The following is a 16,627-nucleotide window of genomic DNA, read 5'->3' as shown; positions in this document are numbered from 1 at the left end:
TGGTGCCAATGATGGTCGTATGCGTGTTTGGCGCCGTGCAGGTGAGCGCCACAATCAGGACTGCATACGACCGAGGCACACAGGGCCAACACCCGGCATCATGGTGTGGGGAGCGATCTCCTACACTGGCCGTACACCACTGGTGATCGTCGAGGGGACACTGAATAGTGCACGGTACATCCAAACCGTCATCGAACCCATCGTTCTACCATTCCTAGACCGGCAAGGGAACTAGCTGTTCCAACAGGACAATGCACGTCCGCATGTATCCCGTGCCACCCAACGTGCTCTAGAAGGTGTAAGTCAACTACCCTGGCACGCAAGATCTCCAGATCTGTACCCCATTGAGCATGTTTGGGACTGGATGAAGCGTCGTCTCACGCGGTCTGCACGTCCAGCACGAACGCTGGTCCAACTGAGGCGCCAGGTGGAAATGGCATGGCAAGCCGTTCCACAGGACTACATCCAGCATCTCTACGATCGCCTCCATGGGAGAATAGCAGCCTGCATTGCTGCGAAAGGTGGATATACACTGTACTAGTGCCGACATTGTGCATGCTCTGTTGCCTGTGACTATGTGCCTGTGGTTCTGTCGGTGTGATCATGTGATGTATCTGACCCCAGGAATGAGTCAATAAAGTTTCCCCTTCCTGGGACAATGAATTCACGGTGTTCTTATTTCAATTTCCAGGAGTGTATTTCGTATAGTGTAAAGCATTTAGTGAATAATTAACACTCTTCAGACGTGTCTGCAGGCGACGGCCTTGCCGCAGTGGATACACCGGTTCCCGTGAGATCACAGAAGTTAAGCGCTGTCGGACGTGGTCGGCACTTGGATGGGTGACCATCCAGGCCGCCATGCGCTGTTGCCATTTTTCGGGGTGCACTCAGCCTCGTGATGCCAACTGAGGAGCTACTCGACCGATTAGTAACGGCTTTAGTCAAGAATACCATCATAACGACTGGGAAAGCGGTGTGCTGACCCCACGCCCCTCCTATCCGCATCCTCCACTGAGGATGACAGCCGGTTGGAGTGGCCGAGCGGTTCTAGGCGCTTCGGCCTGGAACCGCGCGACCGCTACGGTCGCAGGTTCGAATCCTGCCTCGGGGATGGATGTGTTTGATGTCCTTAGGTTAGTTACGTTTAAGTAGTTCTAAGTTAGTGCTCAGAGCCATTTGAACCATTTGAGCATGACACGGCGGTCGGATGGTCCTGGTAGGCCACTCGTGGCCTGAAGACGGAATGAGTGCAGACGTGTCAGCGCAATGCGTCGCCACTGATTTGACAGGCCCGCTGTTGAGGAGTCGATACAACTTTGTGGAACAGTCTGTGTGCAGGTGTTAACTTATGAAACAGCTAGGTAGAGGGACTGGGGACTCGGAGTTTACTGTTCATTTTTCAGACAGGCATTACTGTCATTGTAGCCGTCTTGTTGTATCTTACAAAGTGTCAGAATGGAGTGCCTGGAGAGCGACGTAACGATTATGGAAATGCAGAAACATCCACGGGTGTACAACACACGGGGCGAAGAGTACAAAAACAAAGATAGAGAATGATGGAGAACAGTTACAGCGGCCGGTTGGGGGGAAAAGTGGGCTGGAATGGATGACGTTGTTGAGCACTGACAGCAAACATTTCATTAACATTTATAAACTGTGTACACTGAAATATACTCATGCATAAAATATAAAGAAGCTGATTTTGAGACTGAAAGAACTAGTTCTCATTGGAGGAAGTTAACATAACGATCTTGACAAAATACAGATCCCTGGAAGGAAATGAAGTTATTAGCAAAATGTTCTTTTATACTTTTGCTTCTATTAGTTGCTTTCGTTCCATTCGCAGGAATACTTTCCATTACGCTTATCAGTGATCATCAAAATTTTACTTATCATGCTGTCTCCAAAATTGTGAAGTCTCCTTGATGACCAAATGCCTCTAAGAGTACGCATCCGAAACAATAATTGCTGTTTGCTATGGTTATTAGCACAACAGAAAATTTCATTTTGTAATTATATTATTTGCTACCTGATCTTCTTGGTTTGGCTATTCTTCCGTGTTTTCCACTTGTGGATTTACACAGTGAAGGAAGTTTGCTTTTTCTCATACTGGTCGCTGATATTCTTCCACGCTCCTGTTGTCGGTGGTCAGATAGATTCCTCTTTTAGCGCCTGCCATTTGAACATGCATGTGTTATTAATAATAACAGCAGTTGTAGATCGGTTGAGAAGAAACGCAAAGTGTAGAGAACTCATCGAATTTCCAGTCCGTAGACAGCTGTAAAATTTGATTTGATACGGTACATTAGACATGGCAGGTGAAAGCCTGCAGCTTTCCTTTTTATTGTATTTTACACGACGCATTTCGGGAACTTCTCCCCATTTTCAAGTGCGTGTTCTGCGTTCTATGCCAATAACTCGTAATGTTTCCCGTGCTTGAGGTGCTGCATTGTCGTGTTGTCTTTGCTGTAATGTGTAAAAACACGCGTAAATTTTAATTAATTATTGATATTCACATAGAGTTAGCGGTGAACCTCTCTACATAAAGGTCGATTATTAACTAAAAATTGCACTTGTTTTTATAGAATAACCGACACCAGTGGACAACTATAGCAGTACACAACGCAAGTGCGGCATTCTTTTCTAACGAAATTCCGCCCATGGTTGATACTAACAGTAAATGCCCAGAGTATATGTTGTCACAACTCGCACCTTCCCACTACTGATGGGATTTTCTTGGGCTTCTCGCTGCGTGAGAAAAGCGCCCGTGTGCCAACACTGAGACTGCCCCGCGTGTTACTTGAATTCCGGCGTAAACGCTCGTGAGAAACACGCTGGTGTGGCCGTAAGCTAACGTGAACAATGTGCAATGCGTCCCAAAATTACAAAAATGGTTGAAAACATCTAGAAAGTGCATTGTTTAAATACCTCCATCGTACTGTTATTAATATAATCTTATCCCCACTGTCAATACGGTAGTGATACCTAGCGGGCTACAGTATATTTCTAGAGCCATCAACTAAAGCTGGCTCCTGAAACTTGGTTAGCAGACTTTCTCTGGATTCAGTGATTTTCGAATAAAGATAAATGAAAAATATGATTTCAGACATGTGTAGATCACTGTATATACTCTGCAAACCACAGTGAAGCGCATAGCAGAGAGCACTTTCCATTGCACCATACCTACATCTACCTCTACAGGGTGTTGCAAAAAGGTACGGCCAAACTTTCGGGAAACATTCCTCACACACAAAGAAAGAAAATATGTTATGTGGACATGTGTCCGGAAACGCTTCCTTTCCATGTTAGAGCTCATTTTATTACTTCTCTTCAAATCACATTAATCATGGAATGGAAACACACGGCAACAGAACGTACCAGCGTGACTTCAAACACTTTGTTACAGAAAATGTTCAAAATGTCCTCCGTTAGCGAGGATACATGCATCCACCCTTCGTCGCATGGAATCCCTGATGTGCTGATGCAGCCCTGGAGAATGGCGTATTGTATCACAGCTGTCCACAATACGAGCGTGAAGAGTCTCTACATTTGGTACTGGGGTTGCGTAGACAAGAGCTTTCAAATGACCCCGTACATGAAAGTCAAAAGGGTTGAGGTCAGGAGAGCGTGGAGGCCATGGAATTGGTCCGCCTCTACCAATCCATCGGTCACCGAATCTGTTGTTGAGAAGAACCACATGTTGTGCCATACTTGTAAAGGCACATGTTCTAGCAGCACAGGTACAGTACCCCGTATGAAACCAAGATAACGTGCTCCACTGAGCGTAGGTGGAAGAACATGGGGCCCAATCAAGACATCACCAACAATGCCTGCCCAAACGTTCACAGAAATGTCGCATGTCAACACAAGCACCGAAGTCAACATTACCTTCCTTCAATTGGGCCAACTGGCGTTGAATCGAGGAAGTACAGTACATACTGACGAAACTAAAATGAGCTCTAACATGGAAATTAAGCGTTTCCGGACACATGTCCACATAACATCTTTTCTTTATTTGTGTGTGAGGAATGTTTCCTCAAAGTTTGGCCGTACCTTTTTGTAACACCCTGTATAATCTGCAAACCACTGTCAAGTGCGTGGCAGAGAGTATGTCCCGCTTTACCAGTTATTAGGGTCTTTCGTTCCATTAAGTGCGCCAAGAAAGATTGTTTAAATACCTCCATCGTGCTGTTATTAATATGATCTTATCTCCACTATCACTACGAGAGTGATACCTAGTGGGCTGCATTATATTTCTAGAGCATCAACTAAAGCTACCTCCTGAAACTTGGTTAGTAGACTTCCTCTGGATAGCTTGCATCTTTCCTCAAGAGCCTGCCAGTTCTGTTTCTTTAGTATCTCTGCGACACTGTCCCGTGGATCAAACAACTTGCCCATTTCTGTCTACGTTCAACAGTCCCTGTTAGTCTTATTTGGTATGGGTACCCCCCACTTGAGCAGTATTCTAGGATGGGTTGCCCGTATGATTTGAAAGCAATCCCTTTCATAGACTGATTGCATTTCCCCAGTATTCTACCAATAACTAAGCTACACTTAGGTATTCGTGTGAGTTGATCGATTTCAGCACTGCCTCCTTGATACTACAGTCACAGTTTACTACCTTTCTTTGTTTTATGAACTGTAAAATTTTACATTTCTGAATATTTAAAGCAAGTTCCCAATCTTTGCGCCACTCAAATACATTATCAAGATTGGGCTGAATATTTATCCAGCTTCTTTCAGACAGTACTTGATTATAGACAACTGCATCATCTGCAAAATGTCTTACTATCAGTGTTGTCTAAAAGGTCATTAATATAAAACATGTGCAGCAAGGGACTCAACGAACTTCCCTGGGGCACACCTGAAGTTATTGTTGATGTTTCTTCATCCAAGGTAAACTGCTATATCCCCTGCACCAAAAATTCCTCAATCCAATCACAAATTTCGGTTGGTACTCCATACGATCGTACTTTTGATAATACCCATAGAACTACTTCAAATGCTTTTCGGAAATCAAGAAATACTGCATCTACCTGTCTGCTATGATCCAAAGCTTTCAGTCTGTCATACGAGAAAAGTGCGAGTTTTCGGAATCCATGCTATTAAGATTTCTTCTTCTTCTTCTTCTTCTTGTGCCTTCGTCTCGCATCGGCACATCATCAGCATTGTTAAGAATGGATTTAGCATGGTTGCTTTAAGGGGTGGATGAATGCCTTTCATGTTACCACCCCATGCTGTTCTTCCTTGTGTATATTCAGCACACCCTGCTAATCCTCTCTGTTGCAAGCCCCATACACCTGGGAAATATTCTAGGGACGGTCACACTAGTATTTAGTATGGAATCTTCCTTGGAGAGTGCATTTTTCCAGTAGCTTACCAGTGAACTGGAGTCTGCCAAGTGTGTCACCTAAAACTGAGTCGGAGTCACAATCTCATTTCATATCCCCACAAACTGTTACATCAAGGTGTTGTGTGAATTAATCTAGAGCATTATGCCTGAATACTTCATTGTAAAGAAAAATTTGTAATCATAGTTCAAGGTTTCTATTTTTTATTTGCTACCGTCAGTTTCGATGCCTGTGTCACTGGAACAACTGAGGGTTTCACGTGGTTGCAAAAGAGACTTAGGTTGATCCAGCCTTTAAGGGCAGAAAATAGCAAAAAGCTTAGATATTTTTTAAACTGCTTAATTTATTAGAGTGATACTTTAAGAATGATGTCTCAAAGTTTCGTAACAGAAATCTGCCTAGAAATATTCTTTAATAAATTTTCTTTGGCTGTCTGCACATGCTACACCTCCTTTATCTGTGTTGTGATCCACACTTTTTATATCATAACATTTTTTATGCTTGATTTTTGGATACACAATAGAAATGACCTGTAGATGTATCTAAAAGGCTGTGAAAGGATTTAAAGCCCATAAATTAAAATAAAGGAAGCCACTGGGAACAGCTAACAGATTGATAGGCATTGAAGTTCATACTTTACAAACATATTATAGAAAAGCCGTCAGGGACAATGTACAAAATGTGAAATCAATGCAGTGAGTGGTGTGGGTGATATTCTTCAGTAAACTTTACACAGATGTCAGTGCAAAGCTGCACAGCCATAAGCATGGTTTGCTGTTTGCTGTTTTATATGTTATAAAGCTAGCTTCCAGATATGTAATCAATATGCAGGAAATATTAAGCATCTGCAGAGATTAGGTTTCCACCCAGGTGCATTCACAGTAAAGATACTCAGAAGGGCTGATGAAGTGAAGAAAATTTTCAAAAGTTTGCTGTGCAAAGGAGGCAGGGGAAAAGAATACTCGATGAAGACAAGGTAGATAATGAAGACTACAGATATGGATGGCATTAAAAATTGAAATACAAACTATAAATGAAATTTGCCAATGAGTGATTTTATGACATATACAAGTAGTGTACCTTTTCTTGATTACTATAAAATTAAAATCATGAAATTTGACATAATTCTTAAAAATTGCTTACTGCACAATCTGTGCAGCACTGTTTCTTTTATCTTGTGTGTGAGAAAAATTCACATTTAACAATTTCACGTTGAGGAAAATGGAGGAGTCCCAGTTACATAAAACTGAAAAATTAATTTGTAAGTAACTATGAGCTCAAACAAAACTAAACACAGCAGCAGTTCCCACCAACTATCAATGTATACATCTTTTTGTGGATGCTGACTGACTTGATAATACTGATGGACACTCAACAAAGCATGTGCACTCATTGATGGCTAGTTACTGACTCACTACAATTTTGTACATGTCACCTATATAAAGATACCAGAACAGATATTATAAAATGAGAAAATAGAGGACTGCCACATTTTTAATATTAACACAAAAGAAAAAGTAAAATACAATTGGGTAGTGAAGATAACTTGATAAAGTATAAGCTATATAACAAAAATGTAGCAAAATGATATATACTACTTCATGGCACTGAAGCTTTAGTATGTATGAGGATTTACAAAGCCTGTCAAGAATTTTATGGATAGTGATATTTCAAAATTTCAGTAATTAACATACTAAAATGTTATTTTTGCCAATAAATACATTTTTGGAAAGGAAATTTGGTGCTGAAAAGCTGTGGCAGTAGAGTTTTGACAAGACTACCTTTTAAGATTCAAAAATTCTTCAATGCCATAATGCTGTATGATAATGAATTTTAAAACATGGAGTTTTTTGAAAAAGTAACATATTTATCAAAACGAGGAAAATGAGGGTTTCAGAATGAGATTTTCACTCTGCAGCGGAGTGTGCGCTGATATGAAACTTCCTGGCAGATTAAAACTGTGTGCCCGACCGAGACTCGAACTCGGGACCTTTGCCTTTCGCGGGCAAGTGCTCTACCAACTGAGCTACCGAAGCACGACTCATGCCCGGTACTCACAGCTTTACTTCTGCCAGTACCTTGTCTCCTACCTTCCAAACTTTACAGAAGCTCTCCTGCGAACTTTGCAGAACTAGCACTCCTGAAAGAAAGGATATTGCGGAGACATGGCTTAGCCACAGACTGGGGGATGTTTCCAGAATGAGATTTTCACTCTGCAGCGTAGTGTGCGCTGATATGAAACTTCCTGGCAGATTAAAACTGTGTGCCCAACCGAGACTCGAACTCGGGACCTTTGCCTTTCGCGTGCAAGTGATCTACCAACTGAGCTACCGAAGCACGACTCATGCCCGGTACTCACAGCTTTACTTCTGCCAGTACCTCGTCTCCTACCTTCCAAACTTTACAGAAGCTCTCCTGCCACTTGCCCGCGAAAGGCAAAGGTCCCGAGTTTGAGTCTCGGTCGGGCACACAGTTTTAATCTGCCAGGAAGTTTCAAAATGAGGGTTATCTAAAAAGCTATGTCAATCGAAAAACAGTTTTCAGTGGGGTGGAATTTTGACATGTATGTGGTTCATGTTAAGAGAATATAACTCACCAAAGCAACAGCAGCAGGAGCACTACTATCAGCTATTGCAAGAATAACAGTAAACCAACCAGTACCATGATTGAAAATAGCATAATTAATAACACTAAAATTAAAATCACAGCCCATAAATACACATAGACCATCAAGAATAGGGGTGAAACAACGCCTTTCAGTTTATTCTTTGTGACACCCACTCAAGTGCCATATTCATTTCTATTCTTTAAATAAATTGTTTCTGCATGGATTACTTACACTGTTGATATCATCAGACTGTAAATTATGCCACAAATAATAAGGTTGAGTGTATTATTGTGTCAATAAGAATTTAGCAATTTTAAGTACTTATGATACCATAGGTGAATTTTATGTATAATAAAAAACAGAAAGGAAAATATAAAAAAATATTTAGGGGATAGACTCACAGCAAGTGGGACCATTCCATTTTACTACATCTTAATCCTCATGAAGTACAGATTGGCAGAAAAAAACATGATAGAAAGTAAGTGTTAATTGTGGAAAAAAGACAGCATGCAAGAACATGAACCCTATTTTAGTGAATACAGCTATGAATAACATTTGATGCACAAGATGCTCAAAATGTCTGTCACTTCCAGCTAGAGTGGTATACAGTCAGTTTCAAAACTCTACCATAACACACTGGAGTGTAATGGATTCAAGTGCATCAATCTCGCTTCTGATTACAGATTTTGGGTCCTCCAGTGACCTGGGGGATTCCTGTATGAGGAAGACACAAGGATTGAGGTCTGGACTATATGGGGGCCATTCTTTCCTGTGCCTCATGAATTTCTATGAATCCAGTGCAATCATATGTTCACCAAACATTACTTCAAAGCATGTGAAGATGTCAGCAATTCTATGGGGTTGAGCTCTATCCTGCATGCACCAGTACTGGCAAGTCATGTTGAGACAGCCCACTTCTGGGCCAAAGTGCTGCTCCAGCAAGTCCTGATACTTCACTCCTGTGACAATACCATCAATGAATATTGGACCAATGATCTGATTTCATATATGACACACCACATCATGGATGCAGTGGCAAGACGACACTGAAATGAGGAATTTCTGTACCCTAGTGGCACCAATTTCATTTGTTAATGTAACCATTCATCTGAAAATAGGGCTCATCACTGAACCATATCTTGTGTATACTGATGGCACCATTTTCAAGTTCCTCAATCATGTGGATTGTGCAATTTCTCCATCACATGGTGTTCCTCTCCTTGAGTGGCTGGCAAATTTGGATTTTGTTGGGACATGCCCCACTACTTTTGTGAGCCTTTGTAATGTTATTTTGGATGTGCTTAATTGTTGGAATGCCTGTTGAGGCTATGTGGTCAGCTGATCCTCAAAAAACATGCAGACTTGCTCCCTGTTATCATTGGTAGTGACTGGATTTTTGTCCCGATGCGTTGCTCCTTGCATCCCAGGTATTCCCAGTAGATTCAAGTCTGGCTATCAACAGGTCAACAATGAAAATCAGTGTGAGTTGAGGAGCAGAACATTGACCATCTGATGGCTTCAAAAGCACAGTGACTTTTGAGTGGTTTAACTTACCGTGTGGTAAGCACTTCACATGGTGTCCTTTTCTTTCCAAACTTTAACAGACATGCCCATTGAACAGTGACATTACTGCAGTTATTCTCATAAAACTTTCTTATGATAAATAGTCATTCTTCGGAGGTTAGTGATTCCATATTGCTCCTTCATTATTTCCAGTAATAAGGAATTCAACTGAAAGCTTCTATTCTCTTCTTGTCTAAACTATTTATCGTCCATATTTCACTACCATACATGGCTACACTCCATACAAATACTTTCAGAAACGACTTCCTGACACTTAAATCAATACTCGATGTTAACAAATTTCTCTTCTTCAGAAACGCTTTCCTTGCCATTGCCAGTCTACATTTTATATCCTCTCTACTTCGACCATCATCAGTTATTTTGTTCCACAAATAGCAAAACTCCTTTACTGCTTTAATTGTCTCATTTCCTAATCTAATTCCCTCAGCATCACCCGACTTAATTTGACTACATTCCATTATCCTCATTTTGCTTTTGTTGATGTTCATCTTATATCCTCCTTTCAAGACACTGTCCATTCCATTCAACTGCTCTTCCAAGTCATTTTCTGTCTCTGACAAAATTAAAATGTCATTGGCGAACCTCAAAGTTTTTATTTCTTCTCCATGGATTTTAATACATACTCCAAACTTTTCTTTTGTTTCCTTTATTGCTTGCTCAATATACAGATTGAATAGCATTGGGGAGAGGCTACAACCCTGTCTCACTCCCTTCCCAACTGCTGCTTCCCTTACAAGTCCCTCGACTCTTATAACTGCCATCTGGTTTCTGTACAAATTGTAAATAGCCTTTTGCTCCCTGTATTTTACCCCTGCCACCTTCAGAATTTGAAAGAGAGTATTCCAGTCAACATTGTCAATAGCTTTCATTAAGTCTACAAATGCTACAAGCGTAGGTTTGCCTTTGCTTACTCTAGCTTCTAAGATAAGTCGTAGGGTCAGTATTGCCTCACGTGTTCCAATATTTGTACGGAATCCAAACTGATATTCCCCAAGGTCAGCTTCTACCAGTTTTTCCATTCGTCTGTAAAGAATTCGCGTTAGTATTTTGCAGCTGTGACTTATTAAACTGATAGTTCGGTAATTTTGACATCTGTCAACACCTACTTTCTTTGGGATTGGAATTATTATATTCTTCTAGAAGTCTGAGGGAATTTCGCCTGTCTCATACATCTTGCTCACCAGATGGTAGAGTTTTGTCAGGACTGGCTCTCCCAAGGCTGTGAGTAGTTCTAATGGCATGTTGTCTACTCCCGGGACCTTGTTTCGACTTGGGTCTTTCAGTGCTCTGTCAAACTCTTCACGCAGTATCATATCTCCCATTTCATCTTCATCTACATCCTCTTCCATTTCCATAATATTGTCCTCAAGAACATCGTCCCCGTATAGACCCTCTATATACTCCTTCCACCTTTCTGCTTTCCCTTCTTTGCTGAGAACTGGGTTTCCATCTGAGCTCTTGATATTCATGCAAGTGGTTCTGTTTTCTCCAAAGGTCTCTTTAATTTCCCTGTAGGCAGTATCTGTCTTACCCCTCATGAGATAAGCCTCTACATCCTTACATTTGTCCTCTAGCCATCTCTGCTTAGCCATTTTGCACTCCCTGTTGATCTCATTTTTGAAATGTTTGTATTCCTTTTTGCCTGCTTCATTTTTTGCATTTTTGTATTTTCTCCTTTCATCAATTAAATTCAGTATCTCTTCTGTTAGCCAAGGATTTCTACTAGCCCTTGTCTTTTTACCTACTTGATCCTCTGCTGCCTTCACTATTTCATCCCTCAAAGCTACCCATTCTTCTTCTACTGTATGTCTTTCCCCCATTCCTGTCGATTGTTCCCTTATGCTCTCCCTGAAACTCTGTACAACCTCTGGTTCTTTAAGTTTATCCAGGTCCCATCTCCTTAAATTCCCACCTTTTTGCAGTTTCTTCAGTTTTAATCCACAGTTCATAACCAACAGATTTTGGTCAGAGTCCGCATCTGCCCCTGGAAATGTCTTACAATTTAAAACCTGGTTCCTAAATCTCTGTCTTACCATTATATAATCTATCCAAAACCTTCTAGTAACTCCAGGGTTCTTCCATGTATACAACCTTCTTTCATGATTCTTGAACCAAGTGTTAGCTATGATTAAGTTATGCTCTGTGCAAAATTCTAACAGGCCGCTTCCTCTTTCATTTCTTAGCCCTAATCCATATTCTCCTACTACATTTCCTTCTCTTCCTTTTCCTACTGTTGAATTCCAGTCAGCCATGACTATTAAATTTTCGTCTCTCTTCACTACCTGAATAATTTCTTTTATCGCAACATACATTTCATCAATTTCTTCACCATCTGCAGAGCTAGTTGGCATATAAACTTGTACTACTGTTGTAGGCATGGGCTTCGTGTCTATCTTGGCCACAATAATGCGTTCAATATGATGCTTGTAGTTGCTTACCCGCACTCCAATTTTTTATTCATTATTAAACATACTCCTGCATTACCCCTATTCGATTTTGTATTTATAACCCTGATCTCGCCTGACCAAACGTCTTGTTCCTCCTGCCACCAAACTTCACTAGTTCCCACTATATCTAACTTTAACCTATCCATTTCCCTTTTTAAGGTTTCTAACCTACCTGCCCGATTAAGGGATCTGACAGTCCACGCTCCAATCTGTAGAACGCCAGTTTTATATCTCCTGATAACAACGTCCTCTTGAGTAGTCCCTGCCTGGAGATCTGAATGGGGGACTATTTTACCTCCAGAATATTTTACCCAGGAGGATGCCATCATCATTGAATCATACAGTTTGAATGCCGAACAAACAGAACTGAGCTTTTTAGTTATCTTATTCATGTGCCCATGCCATGTCAGCTTGTTTGGACTTTTGTCAATATAGTTGTGTCATCAGTAAACATTACAGTTCTTGGAGAGTTCTCCAAAGACCCCAGTAATCTGTTTATGTAGACCAAAAGTCTGAGAGACCCAACTGCCAAACCTTGCAATACACCACACTTACGGTTTCCCCACTTTGAATTTACTCTTATTCCTGTTGTATCATTTACTAATGTGATTCTGTGCTTTCTTTTGTAAGGATATGACTCCATCCATGCAAGGGGAACTAAAATGGTATAGCATTAAAATGCTATACCATTTTAGTTTCTCTCAGAATTTTACTATCCACAGATAACAGAAAATGCTAACAGTTTGTTTAGTTGTTTAGTTATTCTAGAATTGAGTTTGTGAAATAATACATTGAATTTTCAGATTTTTAGTAGAGAAGCCCTTACAGAAGCCAAAATGAACGGTTGTTAACAGGTCATTCTCAGAAAAATAGTTTGGTATTCTGTTGCAAGGTACTTTCTCAAGACAGTTTGAGAACACTGGAAGAAGTGAGTTCAAGCTGTAATTGCAGGTCAGTCATTTATCTCCAGTTTTTTGCACTGATACTACTCTTCCCTCATTCAGTCTTTCAGGAAATACTCCTTGACTGAGTGACTGATTACAAAAGTAACTCAAGAGACATGTTATGAAATCAGCAAAGATTTTAATACTGTGGCTGTGATAGGATCATAGCAAGAAGAGGTACTACTTTTTAGTGTGCTAATAATTTTTGTGTGATATCTCTAAGAAATAAGTTAGCAAAACTGATGTCTGTTGGTGAAATGTGCATACCTGCCTAAGTAAGCTTTCAGCACATAATTTTTTGTCCCCATGTTTTCAGCTTCTTTTAAGAATTCATTGAATTTAGCAGCCAATGATTCTAATTTAGTATAATCTGCCTTGCTGCTACTGCCATCTGGGAGATCAATATCAGTTGGCTTGCTAAGCTTATTGGTTTCATACCTAATAATTCTCCAAATTGCCCTTTCCTTGTTCTTGGTGTTCTGACTTTTCGATGAAACGCCGAAGAAATTTCAATGGTGCCTATAGTGCATTGAGAATGTGAAGTGAATGACTGGGTAGAAGACACAGAAGATGAAGATGGAGAGCAAAATACAAAGGGATGTGCCAAGTGACAAGTATATACCTGAGTAATGTCTGTTCAGGCAGAGACTGTGTCTGGATGACTAAAGCAGTTAAGGCAACTGTTCCTGAGAAGCAGAGATGTCTGACAGAACACACACCATTTATGTTGATGTGACTGGTACACACATATATATCAAATAAAGAATGGGAGAAGAAAGAGAAGGTATCGATGAGAATTCAGAATTCAGGATCCAGCCACACAGGGCATGTGGTAATGCAATTGCAAAAGTTTAAAACTTGTCCCAGATTGGGACACTGACCTGGATTTACTGCTCCTCATGAGCAATTGCCTTAATTACATTAGCCATTTGGACGAGGTCTCTGACTGACTTAAATTTGAAACTTATTGCAAGCTGCAAGCAATGCAGCAACTTGGATGCATGAGCGATTAATATGATTCTGTGATAACTCTCACACTTGTTGGCTCTTCCTCTCTTCAGAATTGTATGGATGATGTTTCTTTTTCTGAAAGTCTGATGGTATATTGCCACTCTCATACATTATACACATTAATGTGGACAGTTGTTTTGTTGCCACTTGACCAAGTGATTTTAGAAATTAAGATGGAATATTGTCTCTCCCTTCTGCCTTATTTGATCTCAAGTCTTCCAAAGTTATTTTTAAATTCTGACTGTAGTGTTAGGTTCCTATCAACTCCTGTTTCTTCTTCTAGCTGTATTTATCAATGGAATTCCCATTGCACTTTTAATGTTATTGATCTTCCTTTTAATTTTACTAGGAATTGTATGAGTTTCCTATATGTCAAATTATTCTTCCAACGAACATTTCCTTTTCGATTTCTTCACATTTTTCATGTAGCCAATTCACCAAAGCTTCCTTGCACTTCCTATTTATCTCATTCCTAAGTGAATGCTATTTCTCTATTCCTGTATTTTCCTGAACATTTTTTTATTTCCTTGAATGAAACTTTTTTTTGAAACTATGCAATGTGTAACAACAAAGAAGACTAAGGGAGCAAAGAAAATTATGTGTGCATAATATTAAGAGTTTTTCCTGGATGAAGAGTTTTTCCGGAAATGATAAGTTATGGTTTAATGATGCTCTCAGAAGGAAACTGTTCAATAGTGTCTCTCTTTGTTTCAGAACTATTACCGTAATCCTGCCTGCCGTTATGTGGCACCAAACAGTGGTCAGACAAAATATTCTTTCACTGTTAAACTAAATGATGAATGTGGCACACAATTTATAGATAAATTTAAGGAAGGGGGCCAGGCATACTTAGAGAATGTGCTGGTTCTTCAGAATGAACCAGGTATCCAAGAAGTGAGTGCAATTTACAATATAAAATTTATTCTTCTTGTGAATATTCAAATGCATGCATTTGTATTAACTTTAACTATGCTACTGCAGCAGTTATCACCACAGAGAAAGTAATACTCCAGAAAACTTATTTTTATTTGGAAAATTGAGTTTTTGCTATAGTGTTGGTAACTGTTTCCATAATCAAAAGTTTTAAAAATCTGCACCTAACAGGTATGGGACACAGCACGAAGAGTGAGATGCTTGTGGGAAGGCTCTATTAAACAGTCCTTAAATGTGAATCTAAATGTTGACATGCTCAATCAGGAGACTGTGACATTTAGTGGAGACACAGGGAAAGCACGTCTTGAAATTCAGGTCAGTTTTGACAGTTACTTGTGACATTGAAATTATTGTTACTAATTCCTCATAACATGGCACTTGAACATATAACACTTGCCATGAAAACCATTTATTTATTTATTTGTTACTACACTTATTACATGAAGCTATTATAATAATAACTTTCAAAGTCAATACCAATAAGACTTCGCTTACAAATTAAGTAATTCAACATACACCAAAACTAAATATTTCAATACATAAAAGAAAATTTAGCAGTCAAACAAGAAGATAGTCAAATTGTACAATAAACATAAACAGGGATGATAGTTTTACTCTCTGTTCACATCTAAAATAGATTGGTAAAATCTTAAACCACAAATTAATGACAATTATAGCTTACTGTGAAAATGTTTATTGTGATGGCTGTGAGCACAACAGAGTTTTTCATCCATTAAAGTATAGATGTGATAGAATAATTGACAAGCAAAACAGTATAAACATTTATCTAAAAACAAAGATGATGTGACTTACCAAATGAAAGCGGTGGCAGGTCGATAGACACACAAACAAACACAAACATACACAAAAAATTCAAGCTTTCGCAACCAACGGTTGCTTCATCAGGAAAGAGTGGAGGAGAGGGAAAGACAAAAGGATGTGGGTTTTAAGGGAGAGGATAAGGAGTCATTCCAATCCTGGGAGTGGAAAGACTTACCTTAGGGGGAAAAAAGGACAGGTATACACTCGCACACACACCCATATCCATCCGCACATACACAGACAAAAGCAGACATTTGTAAATGTAGATGACTCCTTACCCTCTCCCTTAAAACCCACATCCTTTCATCTTTCCCTCTCTTTCCCTCTTTCCTGATGAAGCAACCGTTGGTTGCGAAAGCTTGAATTTTGTGTGTATGTTTGTGTTTGTTTGTGTGTCTATCGACCTGCCAGGCTTTCAGTTGGTAAGTCACATCATCTTTGGTTTTAGATATATTTTTCCCACATGGAATGTTTCCCTCTGTTATATCCATAGTATAAACATTTATGTATTCCTGATGTGCAATACTTAAAGAACTGTAGTTATATAAGGAAATTCTTTAAAATTAATGGTGTAGCCATTGTATCATTCAAGGCATGAAGAAGTCTATTACTTTCAAAAGGAAAAGAGTTTTGTGGGAATGAATACCAGACATGATGTTCTCTTATATTCACTACAAAATCAGAATAAACAGTGATGAAACCAGAAAGAAGTGTTATGTACTATTCCAGACAGCTGACAGTGTATAATAATAACAAAGTTAATGGAGCCACTGAAGATGAAAGTAGACTTTGTGACAAATTAGGACAAACTGTAGTAGTCATTAACTTCATGTAACTAACTGTCACCTATTTGGTATAAATTCAGCCATGTTGAGTAGGGGAAAGTGTTGTACCTTGAGAATAGTGTATCTAGCAACACATGATTTT

At 39.7% G+C, this 16,627-nt stretch overlaps 1 protein-coding gene and 1 pseudogene across 1 annotated transcript in view; both read left to right on the top strand.

Annotated features, from left to right (window-relative positions):
* LOC124619691 overlaps window positions 1–16,627 on the top strand; it is a 180,800-nt gene that overhangs the window by 140,607 nt on the left and 23,566 nt on the right. Inside the window, exons 6-7 of the mRNA XM_047146242.1 lie at window positions 14,660–14,839; window positions 15,050–15,193. Of these exons, the coding sequence (XP_047002198.1) occupies window positions 14,660–14,839; window positions 15,050–15,193 (324 nt within the window). The remainder of the gene's footprint in view (window positions 1–14,659; window positions 14,840–15,049; window positions 15,194–16,627) is intronic.
* LOC124620851 lies at window positions 755–872 on the top strand (annotated as a pseudogene).

The sequence above is a fragment of the Schistocerca americana genome, chromosome 6 (genome assembly GCF_021461395.2).
Source record: "Schistocerca americana isolate TAMUIC-IGC-003095 chromosome 6, iqSchAmer2.1, whole genome shotgun sequence".
In the NCBI taxonomy this organism is placed as follows: Eukaryota; Metazoa; Arthropoda; class Insecta; order Orthoptera; family Acrididae; genus Schistocerca; species Schistocerca americana.
The sequence above is the reverse complement of the archived record's forward strand: the minus strand, read 5'-3'. Positions and strand labels throughout refer to the sequence as shown.